A 21160-nucleotide genomic window follows, 5' to 3' on the forward strand; every position below is an offset into this window, starting at 1 on the left:
AGCTCTAATTACTGGAGCCCCACCCAAACACAGGTGGCCTCTCTTATCTCCTGTAATATTTCTTTACTTGGTCTCTTCTACGCATAACTCTGCGCATGCGTGGATCCAACACTTCCTCATCCGAATCGACAGAAGATAATGGAGATTGGTTTCCTGGGCTGTGTGCCAAGCCCCCCTCTTCCAAGTCACCCCCACCTTCTTCTTCGTCCGAGGAAACTGCACTCCCTGACTCTGTCGGCAATTAAACAGGCCTAGGACATGTTGATGTTTCCCCTGCATCCACCTCCACATTCCTTGGGGCAGGAGCTGGGCCAGAGCCAACCACAACACCAGTCAGGCTCACCACAATTAGGATTGCATGAGCCCAAACTAAAGTCATTAGAAAAACATGAGTCTCCTCTGCTGATAAGGTGCTTTTTTGAAGTGGCTACCGTAATAGATATTGAATCATCTCCTATTGACATAGCCAAATGAACTAGCAAAGTATATTTGGGAAGCTGACATGCCTAGAGTAAGCATTGTTGATTCAGGAATCTATCCACATTGATGCTTCCCCTTCCCCTGGCATTGTAAGCTTTAGTGATTCACTTCCCAGAAAAAACCAAACAATTAGTTACCTCCCTTTCCACTCTTTTAGATGTTCAACAATGAACCTTCTTCTGCACTAATCTTTGGTACCATTTCCTACAACACCCACCTTCATTTGCTATCTTCACTTTAATTTCATCCAGAATAATCAGAACAGGTTGGAGAAGTTCTTTTTCCAACCTTGAAAATGCTCCACTAACTGCTCCACTTTTGCAACAATGAAATGATAAATATTTGGGATAGGAGAACCTCTGTGGAGATTCTCAGTCATCCAGGTCATGGTTGTCCTAAAGGTGCTTTTCAAAAGACGACTGGACTTTGGGGGTTTCCCCACCCCCTTGAAAATGTTTTACTTCTCATCTAAGAAGCTTTGTCAGATTCTGAAGAACTTGAATAAGAAGTGAAACAATTTCAAGGGGGAAAAAAGCGAGAGAATACAACTGACTTTTGAAAAGCTCCTTTGGTGTATTTGGGATGGGACTTAATAAAAAGAATATTTTTACCATGATCCTAATTCGCTAAATTGGACTAGAATTTCTTGTCCTAATTGCCAATCCCTAATCTTATGCTATGCTGACATCAAATGGAGCCATCTATGATGAAATGCAGCCACCTCCCTCCTGGGAATCCAGCCTACATTCCACACTTCCCTCTATACTATTTGCAGGTTATGTTAGGGAAAAGCATTGGTCAATCTGTTTGGCTTCCATCAAACATTGCTACCTGGCAGGAAATTCTCCTTAATGTGGGCTGGGAACCGGCAACGCACACATTTTTACAGATGACTCTTTAGTTGCCCAATGGAAAGTGGCTCTGGGGACAGGGACTGGAGAAAGCTTAGAACTACGACGCCTTAAACATGATCTAAGTATTGCCCACAAGATCATATGCTGCAACATCCTGCCTGTCAACGACTACTTCAGCTTCAACCGCAATAACACAAGAGCACGCAACAGGTTCAAACTTAATATCAATTGCTCCAAACTTGACTGTAAAAAATATGACTTTAGCAATCGAGTTGTCGAAGCATGGAACTCATTACCGGACTACGTGGTGTCAACCCCCAACCCCCAACATTTTTCCCTTAGACTATCCACGATTGACCTCTCCAGGTTCCTTAGAGGTCAGTAAGGGGCGAGCATAAGTGCATTAGTGCAGTGATTTTCAACCTTTTTTGAGCCGCGGCACATTTTTTACATTTACAAAACCATGGGGCACATTGAGCGGGGGGGGGAGGGGTAAAAAAAGTTTGGACAAAAAAATTCTCTCTCTATTCCTTTCGCTCTATTTCTCTCTCCCTCCCTCTTTCTCTCCCTTTCTTTTTTCTCTCTCTTCATCCCTTTCTTTCTCTCTTCCTTCCTCTTTTTTTCTCTCTTTCTCTCTCCCACCTTCCCTCCCTCTCTTTCTCTCTCTTTCTTTCTTTCTCTCTCTCTCTTGCTCTCTCTCTCTCTCATTCTCTTTCTTTTTATCTTTCTTGCTTTTTCTCTCTTTCTCTCGTTTTCTCTCTCTCTCTCTTGCTTTCTTTCTCTCTCTCACTCTTGCTTTTTCTCTCTCTCTTGCTTTCTCTCTGTCTCTCTTGCTTTCTTTCTCTCTCTCTTGTTTTCTTTCTCTCTCTGAGCTTCGCGGCACACCTGACCATGTCTCACGGCACACTAGTGTGCCGCGGCACACTGTTGGTTGAAAAACACTGCATTAGTGTACCTTCCGTCCCCTGTCCAATTGTCTCTCCTTTATTTTATATATCTTTTCTCCCATTCATATATCCTTTCCTCTACTCTTCATTGACGTATTCTATTCTCATATCTTTTCTTCTATCCTTTCCCTGATATTTACTACTACATGTTTTTATTCTCTTTCACTTTCAAGTTGTATTGGACAAAATAAATAAATAAAATAAATAAAAAATCTAATGTAGCCAAAAGACACTGGGATTATTCCAGGGGTGAAATCCAGCAGATATTGACAGGTTCTGGAGAACTGGGAGTGAAAGTTTTGAGTAATTTGGAGAACCGGAAAATACCGCTTCTGGCTGGCCCCAAAGTGGAGTGGGAATGGGGATACTGTATTTTACATTTGGAAACATTAAACTGCAATTTCCATTGTTTTGACCATTTATCTAGTAAAGCTAAATAATTTACCATATTACAGACGCCTCCAGGAATATCAACCCTATTGCACACTTTAGATAAATAAAATCTCACCCCAAAAAATAAAATCAGCACAGGAGGGGGGGGGGAAAGGGGGCTCCAGTGCATGTACATAATATGCTTCTGGCAAAGCGGGAAAAGACTAAAAGTTTTAAATATCTCATGGTAGTAATAGTTCTGATTTAATGATCACAATTGAATCCAAAATGTTGGTCATAAGTCACTGTAGTTAAATGACAAAGACAGAGATGAGTTTGTTCTGAATGAGATTAACCGTGGACATGTAAACAACAGGAAACAGATTTCACAGATAATTCAACCCCAAGGTCTAATTAGGCAATCATGTGAGACATTGGGGGTTATTTTAAGTGCTGCTTTGCTTAGTTTTATATTTCTCAGCCTATTTGCTCAGACTGATTTCAAATTATTAAGTACTAATATTAAAACGAATATTGTCATGTGATCTGTTGCAATTAAACTCTGATGGTCTCCAATCTTGGCAACTATAAGAATTGTGGATTTCAACCCCCCAGAATTCCCACGTTGGCTGAAAAATTCTGAGAAGTGAAGTCCACAAATCTTAAAATTGCAAAGTTGGAGACCCTGTACTGTACTAATCCTTAGTTTCAGAGTGGTATTTTAAAAAAACCTGCATTTTTATTTCTTAAAAGTTTGGTTTGAAATCTCACCCCCAAAACTGCTGAGATATGGTAACTTTGGGTGCTGGGGGAGAAAACTGAAGCCAATTGTATACAGTGATCTCTCGGTTAGCGCGGGGGTTACGTTCCAAGACCTCCCGCGCTAACCGATTTCCGCGTTATATTGGATGCGGAAGTAAAACCACCATCTGCGCATGTGCGCCATTTTTTTCATGGCCGCACATGCGCAGATGGTGGAGTTTGCGTGTGGGCGGCGGGGAAGACCAAGGGAAGATTCCTTCAGCCGCCCAACAGCTGATCTGCTCCGCAGCGAGGAGCCGAAGATGGGGTAAAGGCAAAGGGGAAACCCCATCTTCGGCTCCTCACTGCTGCCGCGCTGCGGAGCGGATCAGATGTTGGGCGGCTGAAGGAACCTTCCCTTGGTCTTCCCGCCAGATCACTTGCCGCTTGCCGCTTGCCAGTCCACACACGCCCCCCTGGATGAGCGGCCCCGCATGGCCCCAGCGCCGGACTCCGTTGCCGAACGCCGAAACCGGAAGGGGCGAGGTGGGGGAGAACGGGAGGCTCAGCATTCCGGCAGTCGCAGCGCTGGCTGTCAACTTTTCTTTTTAGCACTGGGGAGGCAAGTCAGCTCCTGCCCAGTTTTAAAAAGAAAAGTTGACAGCCAGCGATTGTTCCGCTGCCGCCAGCATGGCCTGGCTGGCAGCGGAAGATGTAACGGAGCCCACGGGGGATTCGCCTTCCTCCCACCCGCAGCCGAGACTGATCGTGGGCTCCTTCGCAACCTCGGAGAGCTTCCAGGGCATGAAAGCTCACGAAAACCAGGAAGCTCTCCGAGGTTGCGAAGGAGCCCACGATCAGTCGGCTGCGAGCGGGAGGAAAGCGAATGCCACGGGGCTGGGCTCGGCTCCCCCCTCGGCTCCCCCCCTTACCAGCCCCGCCGCGGAAGGCTCCATTCTGTTCCCTGCCGGCCCGATTGAGCGGCCGGCGGTCTCCATTCAGGGAACAGAATTAAAAAAAAATTATTTTTTAATATTTTATTTTTTAAAATAATATTTTTTGAAAAACCGCGTTGCAGCGTTTCGCGCTAATCGAGAACGCGCAAATCGAGGGACCACTGTATAAACTTTTCCCCAAGCAAGCAACATTTCCTGCACTGCCCACTTCAAATTACAGAGGAGAAGGTACCTCCCTATTCAAGGAATGTGTCTGATTATTGTATATAAGAGAGTGGGTTAAATGAAATTCTTTTGTGGAAGAGGCAAATAGTTCATTTGCTTTAAAATTCAGAGACGGGGATGTGAAAAGGATTTCCTGTGAAAGAGATTGGCAGCTGATGGAGATGTTGCCATAGACAATCCTATTATGTCCCACTTGCTAAAACTATTCATTTAATTGGCAAAATGCCAATCTATACTTAATCTATTATATACAATTCATGATAATGTAGTATTCAAAATACAGTAGTAATCACAAAAAGTACTGTAGATCTTTAGTTATCTAGAGAAGAGTTGAAAAATTATGGTTCCTTTATGACTTGTGGACTTCAATTCCCAGAATTCCTCAGCCAGCATGTGTCAAGCCGCTGCAGAAGTTGGTGATAATTTAACGGCTTGTCATACTATCTATAGATTTGTGGGAACTTGGGAGGGGTGAATGTCAGGGGGGAACAAATGCAGCCATCAAAGCATTCTTTCAAGTTGTTCAAGGACATGCCCACCCCCACCCCACCAGGGCAGAAGTGAAAAAAGGGCTGGCCACGCTGGCACAATCTGAATGGGCAACGTGACCAGTCCTTTTTTCACTTCTGCCCTGATGGGTGGGCATGTCCTTGAACCACTCGAAAGAAAGCTTTGATGACTGCAGCTGTTCCCCCCTGACAGCAAAGTTGGTTCAGGAATTCTGGGAGTTGAAGTCCACAAGTCATAAAAAGCCCCATAGATCCCCATCCTTGATCTACAGCCAGGGCGTCAAACGTGATTTCATTGAGGGCCACATCAGGGTTGTGTTTCATCTTGGGGGGGGGGGCACGGTCAGCTCAATGTCACTCATGTCTGGGCGCATTTGGTGGCCCGAACGCTCTGCCAACAAAAACTGAGTTCCTGGGCTGAAAACAGATCTCAGGAGGGCCGCGTGTTTTCCTTAGCAGAGGCACCGCCAGCCAGCCCTTCGCTGTTTCCATGGTGGCGGCGCAGGCCTTGAGTTTAACACCCGTGATCTAGAGGAATTCAGTTTAAATAAGACATTACTGTATTAAATTTCAGCAAAATAAGAACCTATCTCTGGTCCCTGTTTTGCAAAGAATTCACATTAATCAATCTTTGCCTTGGATTCACAATCATACCAAAATGTCAAATACATATTATAAATTAGAGAGAACCAGATCATGGGTCATGTCACATAAAAGGATTTCTGTCTACCAGGAAATGAGAATAAAAAACCGAACAAAGATAAGTTTTCTCTTTTATTAAAGGTCAGAATTTTTCTTCACGGTAACATTGCTTACGCTCATGCATAAGTCTCAGAAGATATAAAAATAAGTTTTTATCATTTTAAAGATCTCCAACAGAGTATCTGCCTGAGGAAGGAAGAATCCTGACTTTTTAACTAGAAGCTAGAAGACACAAGGATACTAATAAACCTTGGTAATAGTGAAAAAGTATTTTTGCATAGCATGTTAACTGTCTCAAGTCTGTTTATTCAATTCAGGCCAATAACATGGATGAGAGAAGGAGACAAATATATGTATTTTATTTTCCTGAGATATGACTCCCAGGTAATAGAACTATTTTATTCCCATCAATTTTTAATCAACCATAAATGTCTGCATATAGAAGCTTATCAACATCTCTTCTTCACATGTGATGTGCTTCATGCAAGTTAGTTAGCTGAGCATATTTTCACATTGAAGTTTCAGCTTTAAAATAAAGGACTGGGCTAAGTATCTTTCACTCTCCTTACAAAATTATTTTATCAAAAAAAACAGTGTCAATGTATGCTACAATCTTTACGAGTGTAAGGGCATTACAAATTTCCTTAGAGGACAACTCCTAGAATTCTAGGTAAGTATCCAGCATATGAATTTTGAGGGATGTCTCAGCAAATTTTGAAGCACTAGATTGGAGAAAACATGTGTACATATAGTGAAAATGTTTGCTTCAAACATTAATTTCCACATATATTTTTATTAAATTTATGCAGCCAAGAATGGAACCACATCTTACTAAAATACCTATTATAAACTAATTGGAACTGGGTATGCAAAATGTTTTGAACTAGTAATATATTACATGTTAGATTAATCATATTGATCCACGAAATCTCAAAGCTAGGATCAGATTCTGCTTTAATACTTTGGTTTCTATATAGACTTTAATTTACATTTTCCTATTTTAGATGACATCAGAAAACTGTTTTGAAAAACCATAAAATGTTTGGAGAAACTGAGAAACATGTTAGATCACATACGGCCTGAGACCATATATCTTAGATAGCAATTGTTCAGAGTTTCTTTGCATACAAAATCTCTGTATCAAAAGATAGGGGGAAGAGAGGGAAAGAGTGAGTGTGTATGTGAAAGAAATGAAAGTTATTCCAAGTTATTGGTTTCTGTGTATTTTTGTGAAGAATCAGACTATTCTTTAAAATGTGCCTAAGTCATACTTCAGGAGTCCTCCTAAGAGATCACTGAAAGTGTTTTAAACATTAGCACATAATTAGTAGACCTTTGCATACGTGTCAAAACCCTTTAATGTATATTCTTCAAGGAGAATATCTAGTACTGTAGTACTGTATATGTAAATTGCTACAGTTGTAAATTAATCATCAGGCATCATAAAAGCCTGACTCCTGGTGACTTCAGAGGAACATTCATGCTTTAGGAACATTCATGCTTTAAAGTTCAGCCAATACTAGCTCAGTTCAGTTTTTTAAAATCGCAGAATGTTCAAAGCACAAAGAAGACACTGCAGATGCGTCAAGATTGAACACAGGGAAAATCCTCCTCTACTTCCAGCTTCAACATTTTCATCTGACCACATACAATAAATTGAAAGCTGTAAGCACAAGCTCTGTCTGAAATCTATAACTTTGTGGTACCAAAGCATTAATGGTCTATTTCTTATGTTTTCAGCAAAAGCATACACATTATAGACATAGAACTTGTACGGCTTAGATCAAAACAAGTCAAGAAGGCGTTATTTAAGACCTCTTATCTGTGCTTCGAATAATAATGTCCCTTTTGGATAATTATACACAGCTATTACATTTGAATCATTTTGCAGAGCTCAGGAATTGATGCGAAGAGATGGTACTTAGAAACAAACCATTAATGGCGTTCAAAATAAAATAAACTTTTAAACAATACTATTTCAGGTTTTATACTGAAACTGCAAGGGGTTCAGCTTTGCTCAGGAACAGTAAGTTTTAGTACCTACTACACAACCCATAACCTGTTGGGACATTGTTGCAGAGATATTTCTTGACCTAAATAGAGTGACTGCAGTGAACAAATAAAATCAAAGGGAGCAGAAGTGACTTTCAGGAATGACTTTCAGATTCCGATCTACTTCCCTGTTGAGTTTCCTTCCTTCCTTCCTTCCTTCCTTCCTTCCTTCCTTCCTTCCTTCCTTCCATCCATCCATCCATCCATCCATCCAATTTAAACTTTGTACTAGCTTCCTCACTGACTTAACAAAAAATAATACATGCCACATGGGTTGAGAAGTGTTCATGAGGGTGTGTGAAAGGTCCAGCCTGGGATTGGAAGAGCACATAAAGTGTGGTGAAGCTCAGGAAGGCTGTGCAAGGATGCATAACAGACGCAGCATGAGTTTTGAAGTCCCACAGGAGTTCAGCATAGATCTGTAAGAGTGGACTGGAGTGAGTGAGACGTGCCATGCAGATTGAGGAGAAAGTGTAAGTCTGTAGCACAGGTGGAAAAGACTGCAAGAAGTGTGCAAGAGCTGCAGTGTGAATCAAGAAGGGCAAGTGGAGATGTGCAAGGCATTCAATAAAGGTTAGGGAGGGTGTACAAAAGTACAGAACAGATCAGGAAGAGTGCTCTGGTATGCACAAATAAATGCAGTACAGATAAACAAGTACAGAGGAGGTACGGCAGTGATGATAAACCTTTTTTGACTCACGTGCCAAAAGGGTGTGTGCGCACTACTGAGTGCGTGCCCACACCCATGCCCTCCTACCACACATGCGCACAAACTAAGCGCCCCGCACATGCGCACTCCCACCCACCCACTCCATGCATGCACACAGACCTCACAACAGACTCCTGAAGCTTGGGGAGTTTGCAAACTTCTGGGCCATTTTTCGTTGTCCCCCAAGCTTCAGGAGATTTCCCTGAAGCTTGGGGATAGCGAAAACAGCTAAAAAAGGCAAAAATCAGCTGACCAACACACGCATGCGCGCGGGAACTGACAAAGGGCAATGCCTCCCGTACCCTCTGATATGGCTCCGTGTGCCAACTGCGTCACACAGTGGCCCACCAATTGTCTGCTCAAGATCCCCATAGACAATTGGTGGGCCACTGTGTGACGCAGAATGCTGGATTCGATGGGCTTTGGCCTTATTCAGCATGGCTCTTTTTATGTTCTTATGTGCCATAGGTTTGCCATCACGGAGCGAGGGAGATTTCAAGTATGACGGAACCCATTGAGATCCCTCTGAGGAAACTTTGTACAAGTAAAGATTTTGTTCAAAGGGAGACTGCCATGGAACACAGGCAATTACAATTGAGTTTCCTATCCCAGGATTCCCTATTGACATATGGGAAGATGTCGGGGAATGTTGAAAATGTCTATCAAGTAACCGCAGCTGAAGCAGACTTCATTCCTAAGGAAATACTGGGCCCTGCGCATTCTGAAACGTGGTCTATTTGAGGTAACCACCATTTGGTTAAAAAATGCCGGCCCTCTGATGCACGGTTTTGCCCATTTGAATGTTATAATTAGACAGTTTTAGTAAAATAATAGAAACATCAATTTTTTAAAATCCACCTTTGATTTTCTTAAAACAAGTGCTATAGTCCTATGTCACCTTTAGTTAAGAATGGAGTTACATGTGCTATTGGTTAGTTACTTGAAATATGATTAAGAGCTCTGAAACCAGTTTCTACCATCCTTTCATCTATTTGAATTGCTCTGGTTAAGTGAATAAATAATAGATAACTAAATCTGCAATCGATATCTACTTTCTTGGAAATAGGATTTATTGAACTCCCCACCCTAGTATATATGCGTGCATTACAATTTCCATTGTTATTATCTTCAGCAATCACTTTTAATTAGTTCATAAAAAGCAGAAATTAGGGATTTCACCTACATTTTGACTTTCCAAACAAATCAAACCAATCCTCACTCCCAACTACTTTTGTATTTTTAATTTTATTTGGGATAGGCCCTAAACCTTTTAACAATAATAATTTAATAATACTTTATTAGATTTGTTTGCCACCCCTCTCCACAGGATTAAAGATAATCCTTCTAGATCAACATGATAGGAACCAGTTCTGTGTTACAATTTAATGAGCAATACCCAAAGAAACTCAGAGAAACATTTCTCAGTCTTGGCTGGGAAATTCTGGGAGTTGTAGTCCATCTGTTTTAAATTGAGAAACACTGCACTAAATTATTTCTCTTCCCAATCACCCTTTGGGACTCCAATTTTGTCCAGTTAAAAGGACATTTTGTCATTAATCAAAATATTTATATTGTATGACTGTTAGGTTTTGTTTAGGGGTTTTTATTGATTAGTTTAATCAGGGTTTTACTGTTTGTTATTGTTTTATATTTGACTTTATAGTATTATTATACTATTTTATTGTTGTAAGCCTTCCTGAGTCCCACGGGATTTGGCGGTATATAAATCAATTAAATTAAATTAAATTGTCTTCTCTGAGTGGCAGACTCATAATTCATCCAACAACCATATAAAAAAATCCACTACAGAGTAGATTTTCACATTAAATCCTCATTTCTCAACGTACAGTACACTTAAATGGCAGTAGGAATTCAAGAAATTAAACATGAAGTACATCTTTTTGTTAAATGACACCTCAAGGATTTTAGCACAATCTGAAAATGAACTGCAACACTTACAGGGCAGCACACCCCTGAGTTTTCAATCCCAACCTCAGGATGAAAGAAAAAGACTCTAAAAGGCTCTAATGCTCATGATTCAGAGAAAACAGAAACACTTAGCAATGCTACCAACACTTTTCTTGAAATAACCCCCCCCCCCCCCACTAGCAAAGAAAGACATTATAAGATAAGGCTTTAAGATAAGGCTTACACAAGAGGCATTTTGCTCTTTTCTTACAAACAGGCCGTTTGTACTCCAGTCAAAGGGTTGGCTTGCCTTCATTTCAATTCCTCTCCTTAAAACCGCAAGCCTTGATCCCTCGTGAAGGATTCCAAAAAAGAGACTCTGTCTGGGCTTGACAAACACGAGGATGGATTGCTAATTCTCCCAGATTAAAGCAAATTTTATTTTTATTTATTTATTTTGTCAAGTATGTATTGGTAGTAAGCAAAGATATAACAATGTTTATATACATGATATTAGTAAGAGAGAAACATTAGGACAGAGGACGGAAGGCACACTGGTGCACTTATGCACGCCCCTTACTGACCTCTTAGGAATTGGGAGAGGTCAACAGTGGATAGTCTAAGGGTAAAGTTTGGGGGGTTAAGGGATAATACTAAAGAGTCAGGTAGTGAGTTCCATGCATCAACTACTTGGTTACTAAAACTCGTATTTCCTGAAGTCGAGTTTGGAGCGGTTTACTTTAAGTCTGTATCTGTTGTGTACTCGTGTGTTGTTGTGGTTGAAGCTGAAGTAGTCATTGACAGAAAGGACGTGTACTAGATGATTTTATGGGTTACGCTTAGGTTGTGTTTAAGGCAATGTAGTTGTAAGCTTTCTAAGTCTAGGATTGTAAGTTTTGTAGGGTATTCTGTTGCAAGTGGAGGAGTAGAGGGCTCTTCAAGTAAAGAATCTCTGGACATTTTCTACAGTGTTTATGTCCGAGTTTTTATGTTTATGTCCGTAGTCGAGGATTGGTCTGGCAAATGTTTTGTGTGTTCCCGCTAGTAGTGTGAGATTACAGGAGCAAATGACTAAAGTCCTATTTCCTGCGGTGGAGTTTGGAGCGGTTTACTTTTAAGCCTGTATCTGTTGCGCGCTCCCGAGTTGTTGCGGTTGAAGCTGAAGTAATCGTTGACAGGAAGGAGGCTGTAGTAGATGATTTTTTAATGGGTTATGCTTAGGTCCGGTTTTAAGGCGAGGTAGTTCTAAGCTTTCCAAGCCTAGGGGTGCCCAGGATGAGAAATGCCCAGGAGTGGTTTTAAACACGAGGTTTCCTGCTGCCCCTCCTTCCTTCCTTCCTACCAGGTCCAAATCTGACCCCCTTAAAGAAAGTCTGCAGTGCTTTTGGCAAGCCCCCCCCGCCCCCCCCAAAAAATAACCCTCCAAAACCTGGCTTGCCATTGTTTCCTTCCCGGGGCTGAGAGAAAGTGAGGCGGCAGGCAACAGGTTACCTGACACACACACCCTCAAAAAAACCCAAACACACACACAACCCATTTGAAAACGAATCACCCCTGGACTTTTGCGCAAGAAGGAGGAAGCTCGAAGAAGCCGACAAAGTAATTTGAGGAAAAAGAGAGCGCCGCTCCCCTCAAACGCGGGTCCCGCTTCAAAGTAATTTGAGGAAAAGCGCGCCCTCCTTCCTTCCTCCCCCCCCTTCCCCGCTTATGGGGCAGCTTCCTCCTCCTCCTCCTCCCTCGGGCAGGCGGAATCTCCCCGGCAGGGCGGCTGCGAAACCTCGCCGGCTTGTACTACTTACACACGCAGAGCTCCACCACGTAGGCGTAATAGGACCAGGCCACGACCAGGGCGATGAAGACCACGGGCACCCACGCCAGCACCCGCTGGCAGCACTTGAGGACGTGCGACGGCGCCATCTTCCCCGCCGCTGAGCTGCCGCCGCCCGCAGGAGCCATGGGTGCCGCAAGCCGCTCTCGCCGCCGCTTCTCCGCTGCGGCGGTGCGCCTCCCCGCCCGGCCCCCGCCCTTCCTTTCGCCTTACGCTAAAGGGGGCAGGGCCTGGGCGCGCCTGCCTTGCGCAGCGGCGGCTTCCCGAGGACGGAGGAGGAGAGGCAGGCGAGCGGTTGAGGGGAGAACCGCCGCTGAGACTGCGGGAGTCGCGGGTGGGGGACGGGAGGATGCGGGACTTCTTTAACCGCCGGTCTTGAGCGGCTTTCTTTCCCTCCCTGCCCGGCCGTTCTTCTCACGTAGCCTCCCCTCCAAAATAGCCTCAAGCAGCCCTTGCCCGGCTGAAGGGAAAAGGCAGCTTCTCTCTCAGGTAGTTCAGACGTTCTCGGACGCCATTCCCTTTAGGGGGGAATTGGCCGAAGGGTGGAATCGCTTTCTTCTTTTTCTCTCTCACTCGACCAAGTGGATCCCGCCCGAGTAGTTCGGGATCAAAGTCACGGGCAGGGTTGGAAGGTCGAACTTGGCTGATCCCTGGAGCTAAAACTGACTTTAGCGGACCATGTTCGAATAGTAAAGAATAGAACAGAATTCTTTATTGACCCAAGTGTGATTGGACACACAAGGAATTTGTCTTTGGTGCATAGGCTCTCAGTGTACGTAAAAGAAAAAGACACAGTCTGTCCATTCGGATAATAAAGTCTGTGTATAGCATTAGCAATTGTACATTGCTCAAAAAAAAATAAAAATAAAGGGAACACTTAAACAACACAATATAACTCCAGGTAAATCAAACTTCTGTGAAATCAAACTGTCCACTTAGGAAGCAACACTGACAATCATTTTCACATGCTGTTTTGCACATTCAACTTTGTATTAGAACAAAGCATTCAATGAGAATACAGTATTTCATTCATTCAGATCCAGGATGTGTTCTTTGAGTATTCCCTTTATTTTTTTTAAGCAGTATATTTAGACTTATACAGTATTCCACTTCATAGTGCTTTTTACAGCCCACTCTAAGTGGTGTGCAGAATCAGCATATTGCCCCCAATAATCTGGGTCCTCATTTGACCCACATCGGAAGGATGGAAGGCTGAGTCAACCTTGAGCTGGTCTTTTGGGAATTATAGGGCTTTAGGCAAGACTGGGCTATCAAAGGGGGGAAAACAAATAAACCTAGGGCAAAGTTTTCGGTGAGGTTGCGAGATGGCCATTTCTCTGTCTGTCTGTTTCTATTGCATTCAACTTTTATGCCGCCCAATCCTGAAGGACTCAGGGCGGCTTACAACAATATAAAATACAATACGATAAAAAGAAGTCAAGTGTACAGTCTAAAACTATAAAACCCTAATTAAAACCCATAGTTAAACTATCCAGTAAGCCTGCATGCATATCACTGATATAATTTGGCCATGATAGATAACAGTTAATGGCCCCCAAGCAAAGCCAGGCCTTACGGAAGGTCAGTGGGGTGGGAGTCAATGTTCCCTCTAATTTTTTTCAGTGTGGGCGGAAAACTATAGTGTCTGAGCGGCAGTCCCTTTGGGACTGGGCGGCACAGAGGTAAATAAATAAATAAATAAATATTCCTCATTTCTCTTTTTTCTCCCCTTTTTGCTTTCATTTCTCTCTCTCTCCCTTCCTCTCCTTTTCTGTCTCTTGTTTTCTTTCTCTCTCTCTCTCTCTTTCTCTCTCTCTTGCTATCTCTCTCTCCCCCCTTTTTCTCTCTTTCTCCCTCTCTCCCTCTCTTTCTCTCTTGCTCTGTCTCTTGCTCTCTGTCTCTCTTGCTTTCTCTCTCTCCTTTCTTCTCTTTCTCTTCCTCTCCTTTTCTCTCTCTCTCTTGCTTTCTTCCTCTCCTTTTCTCTTGCTTTCTTTCTCTCTCTCCCCTCCTTTTTCTCTCTCTCTCTTTCTCTCGTACACCATGCCGGCAACAGAGAGAGAGCGGAGAGAGAGCAGAGGGCGGCTTGCTGGTCCACGACCCCCTGGATGAGTGGCCACACATGGCCCCAGCGCCGGACTCCACCGTCGCTCCTGTCCAGCTAAGAGGCAGCAGCCACGTCCACCCCTTCACCCTCCCCAGTGTCCACGGCGCCCAGCCCCGCGCTGCCTCCACCTCCCGGTAGCGCGCCTGACCTCTACCTGCAGGCCGCAAAGGACTGTGCTTGAAGGCCTCCACGGCACCGTTGTTGTTGTCGCGGCGGAAAGCCACGCAGTCCTGGATCGCTCGTTTCTCCAGCCAGCAAAGCCAGCTGCCCGGGAAAGTGGTGCACTTAAACGCACACTTTTCAAACACGCCGCTTTCCCAGGCAGCTGGCTTTGCTGGCCGGTGCAGGGCATTGCTCACCTTAGCGATCTTAGGCAAGAAGAAGTGAGCAATCTGGGACTGTGTGGCTTTGCGCCACTTCAAAAGTTTCTGCGTGGGGCGTGCCCGCGCAGCTTAGAGGTAACTGGTGGGAGCAATACGGACATCGGTGGTGGTGGGGGAGTTGATTCCATAGAGCTGGGGTGACAAAAGGGAAGGCCCTCCCCCACAGCCCTGCCAACCTGCATTGCTTAGTCGATGGGACCTGGAGGAGGCCAACTCTGTACTCTTATTGGTCTCTGGGAGGTATGCAGCAAGAGACGGTCTACCCTTGATTTGTGAATGTGGGAAAAGGGCGAGGTCTCAGCGGGTAGCAGCGCCTAGTTGGGCATGGGTTATCTTGACAGTTCAGTAGGATCAGATGTGGGTGATACTCAAAATAGGCCCGCTCCTAGAGCTGCCTGCTCCTTTTAGGAAATGGGGCGGGGAGGATCTGCTTTTCATCCATGAACCCCCACATGGGATAAACAGCATTACATCCCCTCCTGTTTTTCTTGTAAAGTTGTCAAGAAAACATATTTGGATACTTCATTAAGTTGGCAGGAGGTTAAATTTAGGGTTATACAAATCTAATAAATAATACAAATCTAATAAATAATAAAATAATAACAACAACAACAATAATAATAATAATAATAATAATAATAATAATAATAATATGCCACTTTGTCTTTATGAAGTGTGTGTGACGGAAACATGTCAAGAATCATTTTCTCAAACCTGGACTTCTCAAAAGTGCTGGTAGCCAGTCCTACTATTAGGTAGAGTGAAGCATTTGGAGGACAGTCTACAGACTGTCTACAATGGACCTCTCCGCGTTTCTAAGGTCTAGAAGGGCGTGCATAAGCGTACCACTGTGCCTACCGTCCCTGTCCTACTGTCCTAATGTTCTCTTTTATTGTTACCTTTTACTTATGTTTCTACAAACTACTACGGTACTATCCAATACAGTACATGTTTTACAAATAAATAAAATAAATAAATAAGACAGTGCTGGTTTGGAAACCAACCTAGTTCTATGACTGGATTGTCTTGTGCTTCTGCAGTCACACTTAGTCAGAAGATACGGAGTAAGATATGCCACCCAAACGTACTGATAGTCCAGCCATCTCATCCGCTGCCTTTAAACTGGTACATCAATTAACTATTACAGAGATCTTCAAACTTGGCAACTTTTAAGACTTGTGAATTTCAACTTCCAGAATTCTCCAACCAGCTATGCTGGAGTTGCCAAGTTTGAAGATCTCTGAGCTACTCTATGTGAAAGTGAAGGGATTTTCCTGGAAGCTAGGTTATCCTTTTTGTTTCGCAACACATGAAACATTTAATTCATCTGTATGAACTACAAAGATGTAATTAAGCTTCATCTTCATAATTAACCCAAGAATAAAATGTAGAACATGGTTCCACACAGACATCTGATTAGTCTGTAACATTATTGAAAGATGAATCATACAACTGTGAGTTATATATGCAGTGTGTTAGGTCTGATATCAAAATATATGTTGGTTCTCACTGCAACTGATAACTGCATCCTATAAAAATTTAAATACAAAACCACCGATTTTTCAGGGCTTAGAACCTGAGACAAAGGTGATCCAAGCAACTATGGCCACTGCTGTTCAAACTCAATGACTTAAATTGCCTAAAGTATCATATTCAAATAATAAAATGTGTACTATTTTGTATTGCATCAGTTCCCCTCCCCATCCCTCTGCTTTTAGGAAAGATATCAAGATAAATAATTTCAGTTTAACCTTTTGAATTACATTAATACAAGTCTTATTTTATTATTGATATAATGTTGATTCCAGTAAGTTGTGCTAATGTTTTAAATTATTTTGGTATTTAGAACAGAGGTGGGTTCCTCCTGGTTCGGTAACTTGGCGGTCTGGGTCACTATAACAGTCATTGCCATCTTGTTTTTTGCTTCCGTGCATGTGCAGCTACTTTTAGCACTGCGCAAATCACGTGCTTGCGCATGGCACATCCCTGAGCAAACTGCGAGTAAAGAACACCGAACCCCTCCCCTGATTTAGAACTAGAAGCCTTGTATAGTTTATTTGGAAGGTAAAGCAATATTACTACTTATTATTCCTTATCATTATCACAATACTGTTTTTTTAACTTCAGCCCATTAGGCAGGGTCAAGGATGTGCAGTTTTTCAATCTTAGTAACTTTTAAGATATGAGGAATTTCACTGTCAGAATTTGTCAAGACAATTCTGTGCATTCCTCCAATCAAAATAAATTTTATCAGCACTTGTTGCGCACTGAAGCTAACTGCCATAGATCATTGTCCTGCTCCATCTCTTCTTGTGTTTATTTAGCCAGGCTAAATGTGATCTATTAATTTTTAAATTCTCAATACATTTGTTCCATTCAAGTAAAGGATGCAAGCAAGTATATTCACTCTTTACTGAGCTTAAAAATGCAGCCATCTTTCCAGAAATATACATTGGTTGTTATTTTCTTTTGGCATACTTGCCTGCAATGCTATTGAAGAATAGGACAAGCTCCTTTTATAAAATGTGGTTGAGCAAGATGTTCTTGTTATTGATCAATTGGGTGATGTCTTAGCAGACTGCATTAATGGAAATTTACAACCTGTTGAAATATCATTGTACTTTTAAGAGCTGTTTAAAGAGTGTCTACTTTGCCAGTATGTGCTCACCCTTTAATCTTGGTCAACATGTTCATCTTGCAAAGTAGGGTTGCGTTACGCTTTGTGGCTATACACAAAATGATTAAAAAATCATTGCTTTGGTTAAGGTTGTTATCATTACAAGAATCCAAAAAGACAAGGCCCAAAAGAGAGAAAATTAAGTCCTATTTAACACTCCAAAGGGATTTAGGATTTCAGTTTCTATTATAAACTATATGTAAAACCAATATATCATATTGAAGTGTATATTTATATGTGCCTAAAGGGTAGCATTATGAAAGTAGCATTATCTCATTGTTTTAGAAATTGTCAATTTAATCTTTGCAAATATAATGAACAAGGAAGGGAAAATAAAACACAAGACTCCCCCTTGTGGGAGCTTGTTATTTATTTTCAAATACAGTGTTCCCTCGGTTTTCACGGGTTCAAACTTCGCGAAAGGTCTACTGTATACCATGGTTTTTCAAAAATATTAATTAAAAAATGCTTCATGGGTTTTTTCCATATACCACTGTTTTTCCCGCCTGATGACGTCATATGTCATTGCCAAACTTTTGTTTGCCTTTAATAAATATTTTTTTAATAAACTTTAATAAATAAACAGGGTGAGTAATAATCTAAATGATTGCTAAGGGAATGGGAAATTGCAATTTAGGGGTTTAAAGTGTTATGGGAAGGCTTGTGATACTGTTCATAGCCAAAAATAGTGTATTTACTTCCGCATCTCTACTTCGCGGAAATTTGACTTTCGTGGCCGGACTTGGAACGCATCCCCCGCGAAATCGAGGGAACACTGTATAGACATCTATGTATTTTTCAGAGTATAAAACACACCTTAGTTTTTGGGGCCGAAAATATGGGGGGAAATCTACTTACCAAGTATTCATCTGGCTGGCATCCTTAGTCTTGTCTGCTTCAGCACATTATTTTATCTCCTGATTAGGGCTTAAAAAAATCTTTGGAGGGAGTAGCAATGAAAAAAGCCTGAAAGATCGTTAGCACTTTGATATGGCTTGGAAAAAAAGCTTTGAAAAATCTACATTCAGAATATAAGACGCACTCAAATTTTTAACCTCTTTTGGGGGAGGGAGGTGCATCTTGTACTCAAAAAATATGGTGCTTAAGATTTGCTTGCCTCAAATGTAAGCATAGGAAAGGAACACTGAGTCCGGTCCTTGAAACAGTGTCTTTGTTAAAACTTAAGTAATACATACTGAGTATGTATCCTCAGTGGCAACTTTGGCCTTTGGATGAGTCTTTCTTTCGATATACAGCATATATACCCTAGGCCTTTAGAAAGATGGTTAATATCTAGATCTTCACCCTCAGCCTTTGGGTCAGAATGAGTACAGCTTTTCTGCAGATATAGCATTTCAGCCATGTTTGCCATTGTCTGCCTTTTTACCATTTTGTTTTATTATATAAAAATACTATTTATACTTCCTTACACTTGCCAATCCCAGCTGAATATTTAGAAGGCTAATATTATTTGGGAAGCTTAATTTTTATCTTCCCAATTATCTTTTCCATGCAGTTGATAAAAATAAAGATTTTGGTTGCTTTTTCAGCTATAAATCAGTGAAAATAAAACAATAGCAAGGCACTTAACTTCTGAAGAAGAAAATTTTGTGAATCTGACTGCTGGATAACAAAAGATCCAGTGAAATATGGACAAGATTCAGTAAAGACATACATAAAAACAATTACAAACTAGGGAAAAGAAATGTATCTCATTATTTTGAATTTGCTCATTCTCATCTGCCTACTCTACTCTTCCATTTTTTGTCTTGCTGCCCATCAAAATCTAGACTAAGACATCTAGCGTTGGGATCTAATGGATTCCCTCCACCCTCAGTTTTTTACTTGCATTAATGCACAATATAAAAAAAGATTTGTGCTTGCCATGAGTTATTTATGAAGTCACTTTGCCTCTACAGTTGCATTACGTAGTCCTGAATTCAATGAAATACTATTTAAATGTACCTGGAAGCTTATGAGTAAAGATATATTCTTGGCATCTGTTGTTGATTTTCAGGTATTGACTCTGGAAAATAATTCTTTTCCCAACTACGCCTAGTAGTCTGTTCCTAGAAAATAAAAGCCTGACATCCTCTGTCCAAGTTTTAATAATATTTTTCCCAGCTTGGTGCCAGATTCAAATAGGTGGAAGTACAAATCCTAGCATGAGTCACACTAAGTGAAAATCATGAGAGCTGTAACTGAAAGTGCATACAAATGACCACTGTCACAAACTCTTTTATGTAGATGTTGCAGATACTTCAGATCAGGGGTGTTAAACTCAAGGCCCGTGGGGTGCTTAAATCTGGCACATGGGGCCGACCTGGAAAAACAATATGTCCCTGGCAGCCAAAATGGGGCATGGGCGCTGCATGTGGCCCCGGTGCCCCATTTTCAGCTTGGATGATCTGCAGCACTCTGCCAGCCAAAATGGGCCACGGGTAGCCATGTGTAACCATTTTGGCCAACAGGGTGCTGTAGTAGGTATCCATCCAGTCTCCCTGTCCCCAGAGAACTGCAATGCTGATCCAGCCCTCAAAGAAATTCAGTTTGACAATCTTACTTTAGATGGTGCAGCTCATCAGCCTCCATACTTCCACATTCAGGAATTGATCTAGGTGAGAATGTTCTCCCAGGTTTCAAAAGATCTGGATAGAATTTTATACACTGGTTTGGATTTGTGTTCTGAATATTTCAGGTTCTGTCTTCTCCATGTTCTATCACTTATATACAGTATCTGCCAAGGATAACGTCATGAATAGAACATTTATTAGACTAAAACAGAATTTTTTATTGGTCAAGTGTGATTGGACACACAAGGAATTTGTCTTTGGTGCATATGCTCTCAGTGTACATAAAAGAAAAGATACATGGGTCAAGAATCATGAGGTACAACACTTAATTATTGTCATAGAGGTCAAAAAAGCAATCAGGAAACAATATTAATAAAAATCTTAAGGACACAAGCAACAAGTTACAGTCATAGTAAGTAGATGGTAAGTCTAGTGCTTTTGTAATACACTGTTAGTTCTCAAGTTGTGACCGTAATGGTGCTTGCCTGCCATGGTTGTAAGTTGTGATGGTGGAAAAAATTTTAAACGTTGCAACTTCTTCTGCAGAGGCTGTTAAGCAAATATGGTTAAGTGAGCTACAAGTGCAGTTTTGCCAAAAACTCAAAGTGCCAGGTTTTTGGCAAAAGCATCATAAAATGCAGCCAGGTGACTGTGGGATAATAATAATAATTTAATAATAATAATAATTTATTAGATTTGTATGCCGCCCCTCTCCGAAGATTCGGGGCGGCTCACAACAATGATAAAAACAATATTATACTGGCACAAATCTAATATTAAAAAAAACTAAAAACCCTATCATAATTAAAAACCAAACAGCACATACATGCCAAACATAAATTATAATAAGCCTGGGGGAAAGGTGTCTCAAATCCCCCATGCCTGGCGGTATAGGTGGGTCTTAAGTAGTTTACGGAAGACAAGGAGGGTGGGAGCAGTTCTAATCTCCGGGGGGAGTTGATTCCAGAGGGCCGGGGCCGCCACAGAGAAGGCTCTTCCCCTGGGGCCCGCCAGACGACATTGTTTAGTCGATGGGACCTGGAGAAAGCCAACTCTGTGGGACCTTATCGGCCGCTGGGATTCGTGCGGTAGCAGGCGGTTCCGGAGGTACTCTGGTCCAATGCCATGTAGGGCTTTAAA

General features: G+C 42.0%; 1 protein-coding gene across 1 annotated transcript in view; it reads right to left on the bottom strand.

Moving 5' to 3' along the window:
• ZDHHC20 (zinc finger DHHC-type palmitoyltransferase 20) overlaps positions 1–12483 on the bottom strand; it is an 83691-nt gene extending 71208 nt beyond the window's left edge. Inside the window, exon 1 of the mRNA XM_070749774.1 lies at positions 12255–12483. Within this exon, the coding sequence (XP_070605875.1) occupies positions 12255–12411 (157 nt within the window). The 5' untranslated portion in view covers positions 12412–12483. The remainder of the gene's footprint in view (positions 1–12254) is intronic.
• Between the last annotated feature and the right edge of the window lie 8677 nt (positions 12484–21160).

The sequence above is a fragment of the Erythrolamprus reginae genome, chromosome 4, assembly GCF_031021105.1.
Source record: "Erythrolamprus reginae isolate rEryReg1 chromosome 4, rEryReg1.hap1, whole genome shotgun sequence".
Taxonomy (NCBI): domain Eukaryota; kingdom Metazoa; phylum Chordata; class Lepidosauria; order Squamata; family Dipsadidae; genus Erythrolamprus; species Erythrolamprus reginae.